Source organism: Passer domesticus, chromosome Z (genome assembly GCF_036417665.1).
Source record: "Passer domesticus isolate bPasDom1 chromosome Z, bPasDom1.hap1, whole genome shotgun sequence".
NCBI lineage: Eukaryota > Metazoa > Chordata > Aves > Passeriformes > Passeridae > Passer > Passer domesticus.
The window spans coordinates 47507369-47528498 of NC_087512.1; the positions used below are offsets into that span (position 1 = coordinate 47507369).

The following is a 21130-nucleotide window of genomic DNA, read 5'->3' on the forward strand; positions in this document are numbered from 1 at the left end:
GGGATGAGAAGGACGGAGTAGAGAGAAGACCTGTGGTAATTGGCAGGTGAAAACAGACAAAGAATCAAAGCAGCATATTAAGAAACACAAATATAACTCCCTATGCTACAGACAACACTGCATGCAAAGCACAGCTAGGCACCAAGGAAAAAGCACCTGCATACATTACACATGTTGAATCTATTAGGAAAGCAGATAGTTTTTGTCAAACTAACCATCTTCATCAAAAGTGGCTTGAAACTACTGCTTCTTTGCCAACACCAGTCTTCCAGACTGCAGGCAAGGGTTAAATAGCATTTTGACCTCATTGGTTTCTCTTTCCCAAACATCCATTCCTTCACTTTGCTTTTTATGCAAGTACACAGGCCAGATTCATCAGACAGTGAGCAAGGAAATTGAATGAATGAAGCTACAGTCCTTCAACATGCATCCTCAAGTAGTCTACTATAATTCTGATATACATTTCCAAAGTTCTGGAGATCTTGTTTCCATTATTTTGGGCATAAACTTTGTCTTAATGAGAACAAAATTCTTTGTCTTAATGAGAAAAAAAGTCAAGAAACTGAAAAAAACTCAATTTTTATTAAGGCTTGTGATTAAAGTTTCACATTTAGTCCATTTCCAAACTATATCAAATCAAATGAGCAAGCTGAAGGTGTTGAAATGGGGAAAAAACCCCACAAACAAAACCAACAATAAATTAAACCTGTATTATTAAACATTAGAGATCTTGAAATCTTTCTAGGGGAGGAGACATCTTTAAACATAAAGAAATTGTATTCATTTTATGCACAGCCTGGTTTCCAGCCTAGTGATGCACCTAGTTTCAGCAACCAAAACACATCACAGTCTCTCACTACCTGAGAAAATAGTCTCTCCCTGTTCTGCCTTTATCTTCTCACAATCACTGATAGGGTATGAAGTGCTCATGAAGACAGGAAGAGAAGTACTGATGATCCTGGCACCTGGACATGCTTCTAAACTGGTAGGGTTTCACAGCACGTGTGAGATCTATTGCTTTGCTCAGAGAAGGCAAGAACTTGTGTTGAAGCAGGTCCAGCACAAACAACACTCAATTAATGCACATTAGACCTAATGCCAAGGAAGATGTTCTCTTCTGTAATTGCTCCTAAACAATTTCTTTCCTTTAAATCATTGCCCAATGGAATGTCTGTCCAAATTCCAAATTAAGTAAGAAACAACTTGAAATAGATGCTGAAGCCCAGGAGGTTTCTAATTAACACTGCATCTAGCATACTTTAAAGAAGCAGCACAGCTGTTCAGAGCATATGTCCTCACTTCTCATGAGCTGCAGGGAATTTTGCAGGATAGCAGCAGGTGACAGTAACACAGCACTATACTCCAAAAGATGGAGAATGCTCAGAACACATGAGACATCCCTACTTTGTCACTCTAGGAAGAGCTCCCCAAGATTTCTAGTGCTGCTGTATAGGAAACACCTAACACGTAAATAAAACCATCTTCTTACCAATCACAAGCTTACTTCTGTGCTACTGATCTTCAAATCCTACCCAGTGGCTCTCCACACTGCAAATGTTGAAATGAGACACATACACATTGAATTTCAAGAGTAAAGCGTTACCTTGCACTTTTTCACTTTTTCCACACTTTCCCTTTTAAAAGGAAAAAAAAAAAAATCTTAAAATTTTTCTACTAGAATGACCTGCATGTGGTCTACTCACGTCATCTGGAAAACGGATAATGATGGCGTTAATGAGGAATTCACGATACCACCTGAGGTGCACTGACAATGGACTGATTCTCATTTGGGGCTCATTTCCAGTCATGGCTAGCCTATTGTTAGACTCTCAAAGAGAATTAGAATTGAAACACATAAATGTAGGAACAAAAGAAGGAGCTTAAAGTTTTTTGAAAATGATGCCACCTGTTGAGCTTAGTGGACAAACATACGGCTCCTGTGTCCACTACAGCTGTCTGCCATGCTCAAGTACAGACAGACAACAAGTCTTCCACAGAGACACTTAGAGATCTGGTTAGCCTGCTAGGCTTGGTGATTTTAATAGGACAAAAATATTCTTCCTAAACTTCCCATGCTGTACATGCTAATCTAGCCATCCTAATCAAAGCCTTTATCAAAGTAGTTATCATTGCTCTTCTTATATTTTTTGCAGTTGCAAACCTGGTGCCAACAAGCAATATGCCAGAGGCCACCTGGTAAAGAATTTTACAAGATCTGACTCACCACCAATGTGCTCTAGTGACTATTCAGATGAAGTTACATGTCTGAACAAAAAAACAGCCTTTCTAGTTACAAGGGAAACTGACACCCAAGACCTTTTGAAGTAGGTCCAGGTTCATGGGAATGCTGTTTTCTCCATACTCCCAGCATTGCTGTGATAGCTTGTGTGAAGACTGAGCTACTTCTCCCAGCCTGTCCATGGGAAGCTCCCAGTTAAGACAGGTGCACACTTTTTGCTAGGCTGCCTGTCATGCATTAGACTCTTACCTCAGTCCCTAAACAGAAGCAGTGAAGTGCAAGAAGGCATTTACTCTTCTAGCACTGTCTGCATCTATACAGGAGACTCAGCTTTCTGCATCCTCAGAGAAAGAAGGCCAAGCACAAAATCTCTAAATATGAGCTAGTTAGACTTGCTCACTGCTGTCCTATGGCACAGCCAGGATAATGCATATGGAGACAGGATGATAAATATACAGACAGAGAAAAGAAGGGGATGTTAATATTGTGAGCCTATGAACAAAGCTGTGATTTTTCTTTTGGAATTCTCTCTAATAACCCCTCATTTAATTTTAAAAGAGTTTCCGTTGACAAAATGCTCACATTCATTAAGGCCCCTCTAGATGGAAACCCTGCCCTTCCTCGTCACACACTTCCCCTAGTTTATGCTCACCTTTGCTAATGTATAATTGCTCAGGTTGATGAAAGCATTGAACAACACAGGCAAAAAAAAGGTATCTCTGTACCATGATCCTAATGCTCTAGAGCACCCTTAGGAATAGATTCCAGCTCTTCAGATCCAGTACACAGATCTTTCTGCCACATCACTCACCTAACCCTGGAGCATGCACACAAGCTCATCTTCTCAGTTTGAAACTAGAATTCAGCTTCCCATTTATGCCCAGAAGCCTTCTTGTGACTTACTTAGATTTTCCAGTGTTCAAGGAGTAGTGGCAGCATGCTTCTGTGTCAATTTGGGACTCGCCAAATGCACACTGAGCACTTTCTCTGATCTCATGGGCTGTCACATCCCACCTACAAGATCTAACATGCCCAGTCCCCAGGACAATTGTGTGACTAGACTCTTGTGAGAAATACATCAATAACAAATTGAATTCCTTCCTCTTGTAACATCTACTTTGGCTGTGCAAAAGGAGTTATTTTATGCCCTGAGGAACCTCTCAAGTTACCCTGATCAGAAGAGAGGCACAGTGTTTACTTTATCAATAGCACTATGACAGCCTTCTTAAATCTGCATACAACATAGCATTTGCTCCATGAGGAATACTGCATGGTATGTTACATCTCAGGGAGAGCAACTGTTTACAGAATTGCTACCCATTCAAATCTTCAGAATTCTGAGACACAAGAAGAGAGTTTTCTCCCTGGCTACCACATTATTGAGGCAGATGCATGAACTAGAGACCAGAACCCTATAAAGAGGCTGATGTCTCTGGCACAGTCCTAGATCATTTCTATAAAAGCAAAGGAAAAATGTGATGCACATCAAGATTGTCAGGGCACAGACCTGAGGCATTCCCAGATCTCTAAGTAATCAAGGGATACACCACATGCTTAACTTGCCTTTCAAATCATTGTCCTAACTCAAGGGCTTAACCTTCCTTAATTCTCCTTCCCTGACCATTCTACAGAGCAGAAGATACAACTCCTGATCCAGAAAAAACAGAATGATTTTGCCAACGTACTTTTCTCAAGGTAGGCATCACATCCCGATAATGCTTTCTACTTCCTCTCTCAGCAAACACCCTCACCCCTTACCCAGCCATTTTTATTATGTGGTTTCAAATTATTCTGAGACTTAAAATGACCTTAATTTTATGGTTGTTTAAGTAAGCTGAATTATGTATTACAGTATGTATCATGCTAGGTGCTTCATACTCAAGAGATAATAAGCTGTTCAGATTAGGGTAACTTTAGAGGTTACTCAGGGCACAAAATCTCTCCTTTTGGAAGCAAGATGCTCTCTTCAAATCCAAGCACCAAGTAGGAAAACAGATGCACTTTATTAACTCAATCTCTGTAGATAGTATCCCTTATCATACCTTAAAATGACACAGTTGTTTGTACAACAACTTGCCTACCAGCATATCTCTATTTGAATGGTGATCTAAAATTGGACCCTTCTCCAAAGGCAACTTTTAGATGCACTCTATTATGCAGCACACAGAAGGCTGTGGTATAGGCAGCCTTGATCTGGCATTTGATTGCAAATGTTTCATGCAATCTGAGGACTGGTGTGAATTCTTTCTGAAAGGCAGAGATGCCTGGAAGAGCTTTGTCAACATGCACAGCTGTCAGGAGAAAGAGGAAAGGCATGGCTGTAAGGCTATAGCTAGAATAGGACCTTCTGACTTTCAGGGGATTTTAAGGGAAAAAAAATGCACACATTTTCCCCAGCCATTGCCATAGTCATAGCCATGAACTAAGGAAACCTTTTGTCCTCTCAGGTAAGGGATTACCACAGAAAACAAACAGACCTTCCTTCAGGATTTGACATTCAGTGCAACTGATGGGAGTAAATACTCAAGTGGAACTTCTTGTCCCCTAGCATTCCCTGAGAAGAATGGATGACAGAGAGGATGTAATGATCACCAGCACTCTGACCTGACAGTGTCTCAGCCATTCACTTCTGTTCAAATGCAGCATTTCCAGCCACTGCTTGTCTGCAGAGCTCTCTCTCAAGCATGAAGAACATACTACACCTGATCCAAGGAGTGATGCTTGGTTACAATCTAGGTAAAGCAGCTCAGGCTTGTTTTTGTGACAGACAGCATGCCGCTGCAGCAGCTACAGACTGACACCAGGGGAGAAGTAAGGTCCACCTACTACTCAGGATCCTTAGAAATCAGCATCTTGGCTATCTATATTGCTGTCACTGCATGCTTGGTAGCAGCCAGTTCAGAACCTTCAGCCAATTCCATGCATAGTCCAGGATACTTCACATCATATACCATAGAGAACTTCCTTTATACTCGTGTAGTTACTCTGACACATCAAATCTCCAAAGAGGTTGTGGACAAGGTAAGGATGCAACAACTGTTGCTATGGCTTTGGATGCACACCCAGCCAAGCTGAGATTCCCACCACACAGGACTTCAGAAGTGTGGATTGACAGGGGTTCTCTCTGAACCTTTGGCATGGATTTCCTGAAGACAGGACAGACACTTAAGAATAGCAATACCACAGCAGATGTGTCCAGCTGACAAAAGATGACAGCTTCTTATCAACATGCATTTGTTATCAACACATTCTACCTTAGCCTCAGGTCAAGTCTTCCTTTGAGAAGTCCTTTCAAACATTGTCATGAAGGTTGCTCTTTTTTCCAGTCATCACAGCCACAAATCTGAGGATTTTTGGGGAGCACTATAATCAGAAGAAACTTCAAGCCTGACTGAACCCAATTCAACCACAGACAGCACGGGAACAGATAGAATTATTTATTTCAATTATTAATTTAAATAAATCAACTCGGGGACTGTCTATTCTTTTAAATTAAACACCAGCCCAGAACTGCCTGACAACTGCAAGACCACAGAACTTTTAGGAAGAAAGGATAAGCTCTGAATAAAAATATTAGTTACTTCAGACATCATGCATTTCTGTTCAGATGTAAGCTTACTTTCTCATATTGAAATCACAAGGTCTTATTTCATATGGACACCTGCTTCTGCCTAATCCTCTACTAACTCAAGGACTACGTAACACGCACAAAGTTTTAGGGTTGTATTTCAACTACCCTCACAATGGGTCCCCAGAGGGGGACCAAGAGTTAGGGTACACCAGTAAAACATGGAATAGCTGATAGAAAATGAAACAGCTTTTTATCTCTCCTACAGTGCATTCCACTGGGTTATGCAAATTCCTACTCTCTAGGATTAAGCCACTTTAAATGCAATCAGAAGGATTTAATCAGATTAGTCAGGCTAAACTGATAGCTATCTGATATTATTCCATTCATCAGACAACAACACTAACAAACATAACAAAGCAGTAAATATTTTGAGACAAGTCAAACTTCAGTCAAAAGGTCTTCTTCAGAAGCAGCAGATACATAATTGAACTCACTCACTAAATATAAATAGAACCTTTAAAAATTCTCCAACAAGATGCCTTTGGATTTTCTTTTATCAAGTGCAAAGGCAACACCTGAGCAATAACAAAATCCCCACACATAAAACTCTGTGCTTGAATACAGCCAACATAGCCTGATGCCATGGACGTTTATAGGGAGACATTCTTTAACTACATTAGGACAAGATGACTGGAAATTAAATACCCAGATCTCAAAACACTAAACATCTTCACATGTATATCAATCATCTTCTAGTTGCTCAGTCACATGAATATTCAGAACACTTGCTCTATCATTATAATCAATTAAACCCTATTTTCAAAAGTGCCTTTAGAATCTTGGAAAGCTCCTCCTCTTTCCTTTATGATGACATGGAGCAGATATAACAGCTTATCAGTTGCACCAAGTACCCACTAGGCAAAAGGATGTCTTGTAATTGCAGTGGCTCACAAATCTACTGTCCCTAACTGCAGATAAGTCATCCAGTATCATCCTACTAAATATCTCATTTATAATTAATCTGAAAAAGAAGAAAGAACAAACTCCAGTCCTAAATGCAGGAAGAAACAAGCCAATGCACTATAACTTTAATAATTTAAATTGCAAGTGCTCACCACTTCTGTATAAAGAGCAAGAAATTACTTAGACTCATTTCATTCTGAGAAATTCCTTGACTCAAAATTAATAGATTTACACTAATGAGAAGTAACAGCTCCCAGCCCTTCTACAAGGTACTGAAAACTTCCAAAGAACTGTTTCCATATCAATTCCTGTGTCTCTCTTCAGAAATGCTTTAAGAAAAGAAAAATAGGAACACTTGCATGAAAAAAGGATCTTTGCATCCAACAGCCTCATCTTCCCCCACTGATTAATCTTTCCTGAGGGCCCAAAACAGGAGCTGCCAATAGAAAAGGAAAGCATACAATCAACTTAACCAGGCACAAGCGTGACTTACACCGCAAAATGAGAAAAAAAGGACCTGCTGTACAAATCCAAGAAATGTACGTTTGATCTGCACAAAGATATGTGTTGACTGGTCAAATCATCACAAATTAAAACATATGGCCCAATACCTCGGAACATTTTACAAACTGCACAGCCAACAAGTGGGATAATGATCCTGATAAAGAAAATACATGGAAAATAGAGTTGCATAACGCCAGTATAAGAGATTTAAATAGTTTAATGGAACACAACATCACCACTAACCATCTTCCTACATGACAGAAAAGGACAGACACTACCAAGAATAGCAGTTAAAGGCTCCTATAGTGTCTCATTTTGACTACTGGTAAAAAAACATTGGAGAAGCAAGGAAGGAAAGAAGGAAGCTACAGAAAGATGTAGCTCTGCAGCCCTCCTCTAACACCAAGAAGTCCAAATCTGATTGAGAAAAAAGTCCATTAGCAAGCTGTTAAACTGTTTTTAAGTGGAATAACACAATGTCATGCTTTGGCCATCTCAACCACATACACAGATGACAGCCTTCACATTGCCAAGAGGAGAAATACACACTCCAACTCCCATTGCTCTTATTTTTTCATCTTATCACATGACAGTACAAAACTTCTATATTTAAAAGCAAGGTATTGAACGGCATATTTAGGAATAAAGGCACATGCAGGAAAACACAGTGCTTCTATGGCATTTGCTGCTGCCTACCTAAGCATCTTCAGAATCATGGTTTTCCATACCAAAGGACATTTCTGTTTCATAGCAGCTATCATATGCTGCCATATGTGAACTGCCATGCAACTGGAGCTCACTCTTGCAACAGTCTTTTCTTACCAGCCATTATTCTCTGGGCTTCGTATGGCTCCATATAGCCGGTGTTCTCCCCTTTTCCCATTCTGTTCAACTCACTTTTGGCATCAAATGGATCTGAGTAGTCATCAGCTATCAATACCTGAAAGACAGGAAGGTAACTGTTACTGAAGTCAACATAGCCTGATGCCATGGAAGCACAGATGTCAGATGTGCAAACCAGAAGGCAATGACATCCTATCAGCAAATAAAACAGCTTCACTTGGCTGCATCCTATTCCATCTTCAAAGTAGTCTTGGTTCAGAGGACAAATACACAATTGCCACAGATCAGTTACTCAATGGTACTGAAACAGAAGTGTGCTCCTATTTATACCAGAAACCCCATAAAGGCAGACTCCATGTCAAAAGGATTTCTGACTAGCATTAGCAATGGAATAATTGGGATGGACAAATCAGAAAGAGCCAACCAGCAAATTCAATCCAGTGCAAATCTTATCAGAGAAGTCTGCTAACATTCAGGGGAAAAAAAGCACTCTTTCCCTTGCACATACTTCATCTCATCTGCTTTTAAGGTTTATGAGCTACAATTGCAAATATTGCTAGAAACTTTTAAAATAAATATTCTAAGGCTACTGTTTTCACTGCATCAATAAGAAGTCTTTTAATTTTAGGTCTCACCTATAAAAAACAACACACAAAACAAACTTCTTGGCTAAACTTCAATCCTCAAACCCATCTGTGCCATTCTTTCTCTCAAAGAAACATTCTTTATACTTATATTTTGTCAGCTGAGATAAAAGCTAGCAAAAAGAAATGATCTGTCAGAACACATTCTCTTCCTCCACTAGGAGATTAAAAAAATCTGAAGGTTAGAAAATGTCACACTTGACCTTACATTATTATGCTTTCCTGACCACTGCAAAATCATTGTATGCTGCGTAGGACCCATCTATAGGGTTTTTATCAGTCAATTACAGTCACAGGAATCATTCCTCCCTATAATTGAAGTGCTAGAGCTAATCTTTGTTTCTGGGATGTGACAAGTGGACTGGGGCAAAGGCAGAAATCCTCATATGAGAATTATTGCAGAGCATAGAGATAAAATCTACAGCAGGCAAAAGAGACTGAAGCAAACAAAAGCAGGCAGAGGCAAGCTTCAACATCAGAATGCCTATGAAACCATAAGATTATTCAGGTGGGAAAGAACCACAGGAAATCACGCTATCCAACTCATCACTCAAATCAGGGCAAGCTTAAAGGTTTTTGCCCTGACTACTCACTTTATTTACAAGGAATTTTTCAACTGAGTTACATTTTTAAGACAAGCACTCGTAAGCACAGCACAGCGCTATTCCAACAGTTTAAATCTTTTCAACAAAGAACTAGGAGTACACTGCCAGCTAAGAGACTGAGGCTGCATCTGTTTCTGTCTCCTGCTGCCAGCATATCCCACCAGTCAGAGAAGAAAAACAGGGCACACAAGTATTCACAGATCAAACACCTGCACAAGTGCCATGGAATAAATGAACACTCTATTAGGAAAGACAGAGATCTCCTTTAAGATTAGGAAACAAAACATCTAACACGCTTCTGAGTCATTACTCAGGCCCCATAACACTGGCACATTGCAATTTTGTCCTACTTATTTTGCTTATTTTACTACAAAGACTGACGTTTTAATTATGGGGTTTTTGTGTTTTTCTCCACTCAGAGTTTAAAGTGACTGGAAGCTTTTTTTTTTCACCAGAAATTACCAGACTGACACGGATCATCGAGACAGGAAAACATAATTCTTTCTTTCACTTGGTGTCCAAAATTACTCCCTCATTATTTAGAAAATCAGTTAACACAAAGGGGAAAAGTCCCCTCCCCCATGTCTGGCAACATATGCCCAAGCAGCAAATCAAGTGACAGCAGCTGCACACACTTGAGACAAAGACAACAACGTGTATCACGCAGCATAATTTCTCCTAGCCACAAGGGCAGTTTCATTTCCAAAAATGATGCGGCTGAAATGCCATCCATGTTGTCTTCTGCTCCGGCCTTATAAAGAGCTGCTAGGTGGTCGCATGTGCTCTGCGCTGGTCTCCTTTGCAAATGTTGACACGTAGTACCTGCCAATCCTTTGCATAACTTTAGTACAACACAAAACAGAAAGCACACTTAGCACAGCTATTTGACCTTTTTTCTTCTCCATTTGCCCAAAACTATGCTAGGAGGAAAATTATACATAAAAGATTCTGTCAAACAAGAAACCCCACCCCCATCCCCAAAAAAGAAAGCCACCCAAAAAACCTCCAACCTAAACAACACTCTCTCACACCAAATACCAAACCCACTTTCAGCACTCAGGCAGGCAGAAAGAGCAGTCTACTTCACCATTCCTGGAACTGTATATCTTATTACAAGTGGATTTACAATGCTGAGCTGTCAGAGGACTCCCCAGCTGACTGTTACTGTTTCCATATATACTAAAATTCAGTAATTCTCATCTTAGATGTAGCAGCTGGCCAGTGCCAGAATTTGATTTCTTCTATACTTGCTAACAGCTATAAATTCTCCACTTCTAGGAAGTCTCAAGTATTTCTACTTCTTTCAAAAAAAACCCCAATGCTTGAAAACCTCAAATGAGTATGATTGCTGGTTCTGTTTTAATATACTTACTGTAAATGCCTGAACTCCTTTTTACAACTGTGTTTCAGAGGATTATTTATCCTGTTTTCAGAGATCTCAAGCAGAAAAAAGAGTCCCTACTTTGCAAGTCTTTTTGCCATCTCCACATAAGCTACTTTTAGCTTAATGAGCTCACCTTCCAAGCCTCTATGCTTGGTTAAACAAAGTACAGACAAAAACTTGTGATGAAATGGAATGTTCTGAGTACGTGAATTTTCTAATTAAACAAAACACTTGCTTCATGACAGATGGTATTAATAAACTGTTCTCATACCCCTTTCACACTATCCTGAGAAAGAAAAAGTGTTCTAATGCTAGACAAATATCACAGGTAAATGCCTTGCATGTGCAGTGGGGGTTCTGCAGATCATGATCTTGATCACCTCCATGCCACACAGGGAAGATCCACTGTGAGAACACCATGCTGTCACCTCTTCCCCACAAGCATGTAGGAGCAGGCCTTCCTGTACGATAACCAATGTGCTCCTGTGTTCACCAGAGCTCATTAGCTTTCCAGAAGGAGGCATTTTGTTTGTTTATATTTCTCCCAACAACCTTTTAACCACTGCCCAGCAAACTGGTCTCAGTCAGGCATTTGTTTTCTACAGTCCAGAGGCCAAGGTAAGCACAGGAGATCCCAGGTTAGGGCCTGTATGCAGTGCCCTTTCCACAGCTTTGATTTAGTGCACTTCCAAGGCAAATGGCTAAACTTGTTCAACTGGTCTCCAAACTGATCTTTCATGTTACTGACTGACAAACACTGGGCAGGAAGTAGAAGATAATGGACAGCATCCACTGTCTGCAAATGCATCCCTCCTAGAAGTCTCAACTAGTTAGATCATCCAGGATCTAATACTGTACTTGCCACATCTACCCTGGACATAGAGGAATGGCAACGTGTTGAAATTTTCTAAGCACAGCTAAAGACAACATTCATACACAGAGGAAGACCTCTGGAGCAGGACACATTCAATATTTGACTCCCTGCTCTGCCAAATCCAGCCACCTTCCTCACAGGTACTGCCTGCCAAAATGAAAACACAGCTTTCAGGAATCCCCAGCAGGCAGTCATCTAGATTCCAAATTAATGTCAAAATCAGTTGCATTTGTCAGGGTTATTGTCAAAGACCTGTCGCTTATCTCTTGAAAGAATGCAAGATCTACATTCTGAGTGTGGACTAGGAGCTCCTACAACTACATGAATAGAGCAGATTCCTGTTCTATTCAAGCCTGTTCCATGGCATCCCATACATATATGATACTATTTTCTATTTTTGTACATGCAGTAGTAGTATTTTGAGGCATCACTAACATCAAGCAAAAGAAACTTTAAGAAATAAATAGAAGTAAAGTTATTAAAATAAGTCAATAAGGATTTAGAGAACACTCGCAGGGGCTCTTCCTTGCAGGTTGCTAGTTAAAAGTCAGAAGATAGAAAAAAAAAGAGTACAGCTCAGTTACCAGACAAGTTGACAAATTAAAAACCATAACTCTACCTAAAAAGTTAATCAGCAGATACAAGATCAAAAGCCCAATAATCACTGTACCTCCCAGAAAATTACAGACAAGCTGAGATTGCGGTTGGTTTATCCCTCTATTATATATTAACTAAGTTGCAAGCTTCACTGTTGATGCATAGTCTTTGTTCTTATGCAGTCTTAAAAAAGTCTGATGAATATTATCATATTACACACAAGTTTAAATGGGTATTTGCATATACAAAAGCATGATCTCCATATGCGGCCACAGGAGGAGACCAAAGAACACACCTAAGTGCATAATTTCACAGGTATCTCTATCTGACTAAACCAAACATTTTAAAGGGAATGAAAAAGAAGAAAACAAATGAGAACTCACCACATTGAAAAAATAGCGGTAATCTCTTTTTTGCAGAGAAATGCAGAAGGTCAAGCTATCTTTAAAACAGCAACATCAACACAGAACTGTTAGCTACTTCAATAATTTAGTGGCTATTGTGATTAAGGACATACTCTTCTAGAAGAATCCAAGAGGAATTATAATAAACAACATGTAGCAAACAATCTAAAAGACTTTTCCTGCCCAGCAGGCATTTGGAGAATTTATTAGGGGATATTAACTTTAAACATTTCTTTTTATTAAATAATATATATTATTATATCATCAATATTAAATAATAGAATAGTTTGGGTTGGAACAGACCTTAAAGATACTCTAGTTCCAGCCTCTTTGCCATGGGCAGGCACATACTTAAATAACTGCATAAAGGCAGACCATATATTCCTCTTTCAACTTTTGTGAGTTGCGATTAAGTCCACCAATATCGCAGATAACAGCATCCGTCTATCAGCAAAGATACAGAAGACAAGGGCACTTAAAAACTGTGAATACATATCTGAGAACACCAGAGATAACACATTTAACACAATGTAATGAAAATTCTTCATCCTATCTGAGAATTTGTATTCACACAAGACCGATCCCTAGCAACAGTAGAAGTCACTCTAGATTATCATCGAATGGCCTGGGTTGGGTAGGATCTTAAAGATCATCACATTCCAACCCCTCTGCTATGGACAGGGACACCTTTAGATAGACCAGGCTGCTCAGAGCCCCATCCAACCTGGCCTTGTACACTTCCAGGAATGTGGCATCCACAGCTTCTATGGACAGGCTGTGCCTCAACACCTTCACAGTAAAGAACTGCTTCCTAAAATGTAATGTAAATCTACTTTCATTTCAAAGCTATTCTCCCTTGCCCTGTCACTATATGCCCTTGTAAAAAGTCCCTCTCTAGATTTCTTGTAGGCTCCCTTCAGATACTGCAAGGCTCCATTTAGGTGACCCCAAGCCTTCTCTTCTCCAGGCTGAACAACTCCAGTTCCTCAACTCAGCCTTTCCTCATATGAGAGGTGCTCTATCTATCTAATCATCATGGTGGCCAATAATGATTAACAATATTATATATATGGGGGGAGTTGTGTTGTTATTTTGTTTGTTTGGTATTGTGTTGTATTGATTGGGGATTTTTTGCAGGGTTATGTTTGGGGTTTTTTCACGACATGATATTTTTGACAAATGCCAAATTTTTCTCTTTGAGCCCAAGGAACCTCCAGGTCTCACATCCCAAACATGCCCTAAGCAGATGTCTTCTAAATAATTACATTTTCATGTAATATTAAGGCAACTAGACATCAGAAGCATCTCTGATGTTGAAGCCTGGACAAAGTTCAGCCTGCATACAGCAGGACTGTGAAGTTTGGTCTTGATTTTCCATATGGTTTTCCATATTAATAAAGACATCCATTTTTCTTCCATGAAGCACTGAATTCAGGAACCTGTTGGATAATCCTCCCTGTAGCCTAAGCACCACTTTTTATTCAAAATAAACTTCACACCCTTGGAAAGCAAGGTAATAGCATGATCTGTACATGCTGGATTCTTGAAAGTATCAGGAAAAATAAATCACGGATGTTTAATACGTTGCGAACAAGTCAGAAATACAGGGTATGATTCTAGAGGACTACCCTATAGACAAAGTGTATATAGAGCCTTCCCTCCTCGTCCTAAATTTGAGTATTAGAAAGACCAACACTAGCTCTGACCCTGGAAGGAATCACAGGTGCCATTCACAGCGCCATTACTTGAGTTCCCATACAGTTTTTGCTGTGCCTAATTTCTCCTTCAGAATTAGAATACCCTTTGAATGCCTAACCTTACTTAACCTATAGAAGGTTTTACTGCCATATATACATTGTAACAGTCCTAATGCTAACAGTTGGTGTGCAAGTTTACCTGAAGCTGGATATGTAAAACAGTGTAATACAGATGTCCTTCCCTATATGGACAGTTTTGAAGAAAAGTCTGCAGGTAACATGTGTGCTATCATACAGCAGTAAGAAAGCTGCATTTATGGTGACCCCAGTGTTGTAAGAGAACAGCAAGTCTGTTCCCTTGTTTGAAGGCAGTGTCTGAGGAACTTTCTTACAATGGAGCTGAGGTGTTTACTGCAAAGTTATACACCTGATACACTCTTCCAGAAGTCTATCACGCCCTCCTTAAATATCCACACCATCCAACTGCTTCATACTCTTTCCTGATAGTCTCTGCTTGGATCTTTGTGCCCAAAAGTCTGACAATTTGGATAGCTTCCAAAGCCGTGAGTGTTCCAAGCTGCGTGTACAGTGCAGATGCCAGGCGTACTTGTAACTGAACAGCCTATCACATCATTCCAAAAAAGCCCTGAAGTCACCAAGGCTCCAAAGTCTCAGGCTGTATCTAAATATCCTCCTGTTCATAAGACTGCTGTAGTCCCTTAATCATGAGACTGACATACATGAAGAAATTGCATTTTTAGCTGCATTACAGCTGCCCTATAAAACATGGATATGGAGAAAAAAAATGCCTAAGCAACTTGTGCACGACCAGCAGCCATGAGTATTTTTTTTTCTTTTACTCAAAGAGAGAACCATATAACAATGGGAACCACATGTAGAGAGGAAGACTGTTTCAGAACCAACTGCATGGAGAGGCAACTGAAACTCTGCTGCAATGGGTTAAACATGAGAATAAGGCATTGAGGTACATCTGTAGTTTAGGATCTCTAGAAATAATATTCGCTGATAAAAATAACCCCAACAATGCTTAGACATCTTTCAAGTGTTTTCTCAGTGCATCTTGAAATACCAGCTGCAAGATTCTCTTAAATGCATGTAACTTGTTCTCAGTTTAAAGATCAAATAAAATATAGACCTTCCATATACAAAAATAAGACAAGCATCTGCTCAACCCTAAAACAGTATTTTAATAATATAAAGATATTAATAATGTTATACGGAGTCTAATCACTTCTGTGCAAGACGTCAGAAGTTCAAAAAGCTAGACTACTTTGCAAGTCTACTGCAAAGGTGCCTGTTTCTTACACATAGATAATGTTTTCAGAACTTTGTACATCAAGTCAGCAACTCTGCTGTCCTGAACAGTTGCCTGGTTGATTGCTGCTGCCGCACAAGATTCACATGATTTTGCACTAGGTCCACTCTGACTGTGCAGAATCAAATTATTCTCTACTGCATCACATACATCCTGTCTTGCAATTCAAAATTTTCTACTACTTGAAAGTAGCTGAGTGCTTGCTTGAGAAAAGTAGTTGGAATTGTTAGGCTGTAGGTTGAACTTTATTGGAACTATAAGGTTATTTGCTGTAAGTTGAACAGAGATTAAAGTACAGTCTGGAGTACACATAACAATATGCACATTAATAATAATTAAACTGGACAAAACTAGCATTTTAAATATTACTCAAAAAATAATAGATCACAGCTTATGGACTGCAACAACCATATTACAGTACAGATGGCAGAACCAACTAAACATACAGCAAGCAGTTGGTAGCAAAACAGAAAATCAGAAGCAAGAAGACCCCAGACCCCAATGCTATTGTTTGTCCAGGCTGTCATGTGAGGGATAGAGTTTGGACTGTAAGTGTATAACTGCCTAGGATTTATTTGTTCAGAGTCCCTGTCTTGAGGCACTGCCAGGTACCTTAAATGACCTGTGCCAACAAACCTATCTAATGGAAAAGAGAAATTAATGTCAAAAATTTTGTAAACACATGTGGAAATGGATCTTGCAAATTGCATTCAATATAAAGAATTGTTACATTGTTCTGTCTCCACTGAACACAGATAGTGCAAAATGCTGCTCATTATGAAAGAAATGTCTTTTGAAGGACAATGTACTAGGAACCCAGCTTTTAAATCCTAAAAACTTCCTGCAATGAAGTATGATACAGCTTGTTTTTGGGAAGTATCCGAGATTCTTCAGCTGCAAAACCTGGCAGAGCAATGGTTAGGTTCAAATACATAATAGATGAAAACATATCTGAAGTGTTCTTTCACATAGACACTTCCCTCTCAGTTATTACTTCAAGGATTTACACACGCCATGTGTATGTAAATCCAGATAGAGGACAATCACTCAGGAAGACTTCAGCTTATTTCTTTTGATCTCCATTCACAAGTGGTTTGCCTAGTGCACTGGTCTTAAACGAAGTCTTGAGTTTATTCTTACACAAATACAGGAGATGCCAGATTGATCCAGAATACAACCACATGTTGTTTCAACTTGCCCACACTCCCTAGCTTCTTTGTGGCAAGCAAATGAATTAAGCTCTCACAAGTCAGCACTAAAGATGGAAGCAAATAATTTCTTTATCCACCATACCTGAACTGCTTCAGCCATTAATTCTAACACACTCTGCTCTCCCTTGTCTGAAGGTAAACATCACAGTTAAAGTCCCCAACCCCACCTAACTGTATTGCCTAAATAATAAAAAAAATCCACCCAACGATTTGAATTCAAAGACATCTGGAAATGATGACTCTCACTGGGCATCTGTTGTAGAGGTTACTCACCTCACTACTAAGAGGTGCATGGCAATTTGGGTTTGTCTGCTTCGGCTTTAATTGGTATTTCCACTGCTACATATCAAAACTTCCTGAATCCCAGATACATTACATCTCTGTTGTTACTTTACCAGCCTTTGTCTAAAATCTTGCATAATATAATCGTGTCTGCCACCACTTTTAGTCTTCATCCCCTTTATTCCCTGAATCAGCTAATTTACAATTTTTCTTTTCCTCTGGGAATTTCAGCCAACCAATCTGCCACTATCCGTACTTTGCCATTTGTCCTTTATAAGTAACCACACCAAACAAGCACTCCCTGAATCTCCTTCCCATTCCAGTAACTCTTTCAAGTATGACACACAACTGAGATTTTCAGCCAGTTCTTTACTGATGACAAACCACAGAAAATATAAAATTGCTTGCTGAATTTGATGAAACCCCTCCTTCTCACTTCTCTTCAACACATAAAGGTAAACAGCATTCTGTCCTTGTAAATGAAATCAGAAAAAAAAAAAAGAAAAAAACTAAAATACCGAAACAGTGATGCTGGAATGAAACACGAACATTTAACAGGCATTATTGGATCACTAAACACTAACATACTTCTGTGAAGACAGAACTATGTGGCCCTCAGTTATTTTTTTTCATTCCTGAAGTGTTTACTAGCTTATGCTATGTTACACACAGCATTAAAAAACCCCAGTTTTTAAAATGTTTTTTGCACGTCTGTAAATTCTTATGAACAGCAGACCTCTAGCTTTGAGGGGGTTTTATTCCATCTTTACTGTCTTTTTTATCAAGTCTTTCCTAGAGAAGTTTATTTTCAATTGCTTTGTTCACTACTGAACTACAGACACTCAGGTAACTAAATTCCTAATTTTTCTTCTTCAGTGAATCACAGGTGTAGAAGAGAAGCAGTTCCCTGCTGACCCACTATGACCCCTACTTATGAAGTTCAGCTGTCAAACTCCACATTTCAGGGCTGTGAAATAAATGAGATTTCATGTCCATTGCTGGGATAAAATAACACAATTGAACAAAAGGCAAGCTATGTTGCATACAAATGCTGTTGCAGGCAGCCACAGTTGGCTTTTCTCAGATACATTCAGATTTCCTGCTTGTGACATATAGTTCTCTCTCTCAATAATTGGAAAAAAATCCTGAATACAACTGAGGATTTTTGCCTACAAGTTTCAGAACCTGCAACAAGGGCTTAGGAGCAGCATACAGATTTATGATCATTACAAAGCAGCAGGTTACCTAGCAACAAATATGTATTTTCTGATGAAAATTGCTTCAGTAGGGTCTAAAATCTAAAGTGATTTTAAGAAAAGAAAAATAAATACATCTTGCCCCAAGCACCTGTTTTTGCTGAATGGCATTCCCTAAAAGAGGATACCTAATATCAATGTAGGAAATTTAAAGAAGACTGAATAGATTGTAACATCTATATGTTACAATCTATATGTGTTACAATCCATATGTTACATCTATAGTGTAAAACATACTGAGATGCTAACTTTTAATCAATCACTTCCAAAAAAGAAGTTGCTTCCAGTCAGGAAGACCGACCAAGACAATAGAATAAATCCTAGATTTTCCACCCTATATCATCACCTTCACAAGCTGATTTCTTTGGAATTCCATCTGGACAGATACAATTTATCAAGTTGTCATGGAAGTGTGGCAATGCAATCATGTTACATATTTAAACATGTACACACAGATCATTTAGACTGATAACATTCAGCACATACCTGAAATTCCTGTGATGTGACTATCATCCTGGAGTTGAAAATGCCAGTTAACAAAATAGAGAAACATTTATTTCCAATATGTGAGAAAAACCGAACTATATTCACAACCAACTGAACGATACTTAAGACCAACACAGGCAGGAGGATGTGCTGTTCTTAATTAAGGCTATTCCATCTCTAACTTGAGTTCCCAAGTCCAGTACTTTCCAGTGTTTTGTTAAAATTTTAAGAGAATGGCCAGTAAAAGACAGGATAATGTTTGCAACTCGGCAAGTGTCTATGGAATTTGCTAAATACCAGTTGGAAACACAGCTGTCATGGAAGTTGCCATGCTGCTGTAACACAGGACTTTGAACCACCTCACCTCTAACACTGAACTAGGAGGTAAAAAGTTTATAAATAAACAAATTACAAACTCTCTCTGTAAAAGCAGTTTATTTTTTATATATGACTGTCTAATACCACTCGTAGTGGGGCTGAGGCCTCAGCTTGGGGTCACAAGCAGAAGGCTTTTCAAGGGCCTCTAGCACTCCCCAAGCATCCCCCTAATGACTCCTATCCTGTTCTGCAGGGTCATACCAAGAGCCTTGGTACCCATCATGAGGTTGGCAGTGAACTGTGCCTCAAAGGAGGGCTAGACACACCTGGGAACCTGCCCCATCAGAAAGAAGGTGAGCTTGAAAGCCATAAGGACAGGGACCATCGCTTCACACGTGCTCCCGCTGCACATGCCCTCATGACCTAAGTATTAAAAAGGGCCAGGCTACCCAATGAAGGACGGCTGAGAACAGAGGCAGCTCCAGGTGGTCCCTTCGCCAAAAATCCTGCCATGGGCTGACGTAGCCCCAGCCCTACTACCTAGCCAACAAGGGCGGGCACAGGAGCACAACACTTACTTTATCTTTCATGGCAGAGGGAGCAGCAACCGTCGGCTGCTTGGAGCCCTTGCTGAGCTTCTTGCCCGCGCCGTCGCCGCCTGCACCGCCGCTCTCCACCTTGATCAGCCGGTGCTTGGGGGAGATGTACTTCACGTCGGGCGGCGTCGCCGGGCGGCGCTCGCTGTGGCTGCGGAAGAGGTGCGGGGAGCCGGTGGTGGGAGGCGTGGCGCAGCACGACGAAGAGGAGGAGGAGGAGGAAGCCTTGAGGGCTGCCTCGCCCAGGTCCTCGGGCGCCGAGTAGTCCGGGCGGCACATGGCGCGCAGCTTGCGCAGGGACGAGCCGGGCCCGCTGTAGGGGTCCTCGAAGTCGCGGTCCTTCTGGGCGCGGTAGGCGCGGAGCAGGTCGCTGGTGTCGTCGCGCAGACGGCGGCGCGAGAAGCCGGGCGAGGTGTGGTGGTGGTGGAGGTGCGGCGGCCCCTCGGGGCGGGGCGCGCTGCCGGCACCGTTGCGCTTCTCCCGGTAGTCGGGCCGCGGGGGCTGCGGAGGGCTCTTGGTCTTGCTATTGCCCAGGCTGAAGTACTTGTTCAGCCATTTGGCCATCGTCTCTCCCGGTCGCGGCCTCAGCACCGCTGCGCGCTGCCCCCGGCGCCCCGCGCCCCAGCCCCGCTCGCCGCCCGCATGGAGGAGCGGGTCGGCGGGGCGGGCCGGGCGCCCCGCTCCGCGCACTCCCCGCTCTCCCGCTGCCAGCGGCTGGGAAGGCCCCGCCGAGCCCCTCGGCTTCCCGGCAGGACGGAGCCGCTCCCGGCCCCAGCCAGGCGCTCGCCGTAGCTCCGCGCCCGCCCCCGCGGCTCCGGGTCTGCCGCGACCTCAGCCCCGCTGCTCCGCGCTGGCAGCGCAGCCCAGCCTGACCTCAGCACGCACCGGAGAGGCGGGGGACGCATCTGCATGCGGGGCCCGCCCACCGCCGCGGCCGGGCGGGGCCGCGCCAGGTGCCGCGGGGCGGTGCGGATGGGCCGGGCCGGGCCGGGCCGGGGCCGCCTCAGCCTCGCCTTGCTTCGCCTTCTGGGGCGCCGGGAGCCGCCGGGAGCCGCTGTGCCCGCGAACGGGCGGGGGAGGGGAGCTGTGGCTGTGAGGAAGACGGAGGTGCCTTTCCGTTCCTTTCCTAGGTGCCTGCGCCTGCCGTCTGGAGAGGCCGTGGGACCTGCAGCCGCCACCTGCACAGTCTGAACTCTGAATTCTCTGCTACCGCTACCTGTGTGTCCTTCTTCCCATCCGTGGTGGGCTAGGAGGGTTCCAGCTGGCGCCTAAAAATGTAACCAAGCCCTGGTTTTGGCTAGGGCTGATGCTAAAAAGGAT

The 21130-nt window shown here is 41.6% G+C and overlaps 1 protein-coding gene across 1 annotated transcript in view; it reads right to left on the reverse strand.

Moving 5' to 3' along the window:
• The window catches only part of SHB (SH2 domain containing adaptor protein B), a 56709-nt gene extending 36334 nt beyond the window's left edge, over positions 1–20375 (reverse strand). Inside the window, exons 1-2 of the mRNA XM_064404707.1 lie at positions 19793–20375; positions 8100–8217 (exon numbers count right to left, since the gene is read on the reverse strand). Coding sequence (XP_064260777.1) covers positions 8100–8217; positions 19793–20374 — 700 coding nt within the window. The 5' untranslated portion in view covers position 20375. The remainder of the gene's footprint in view (positions 1–8099; positions 8218–19792) is intronic.
• Between the last annotated feature and the right edge of the window lie 755 nt (positions 20376–21130).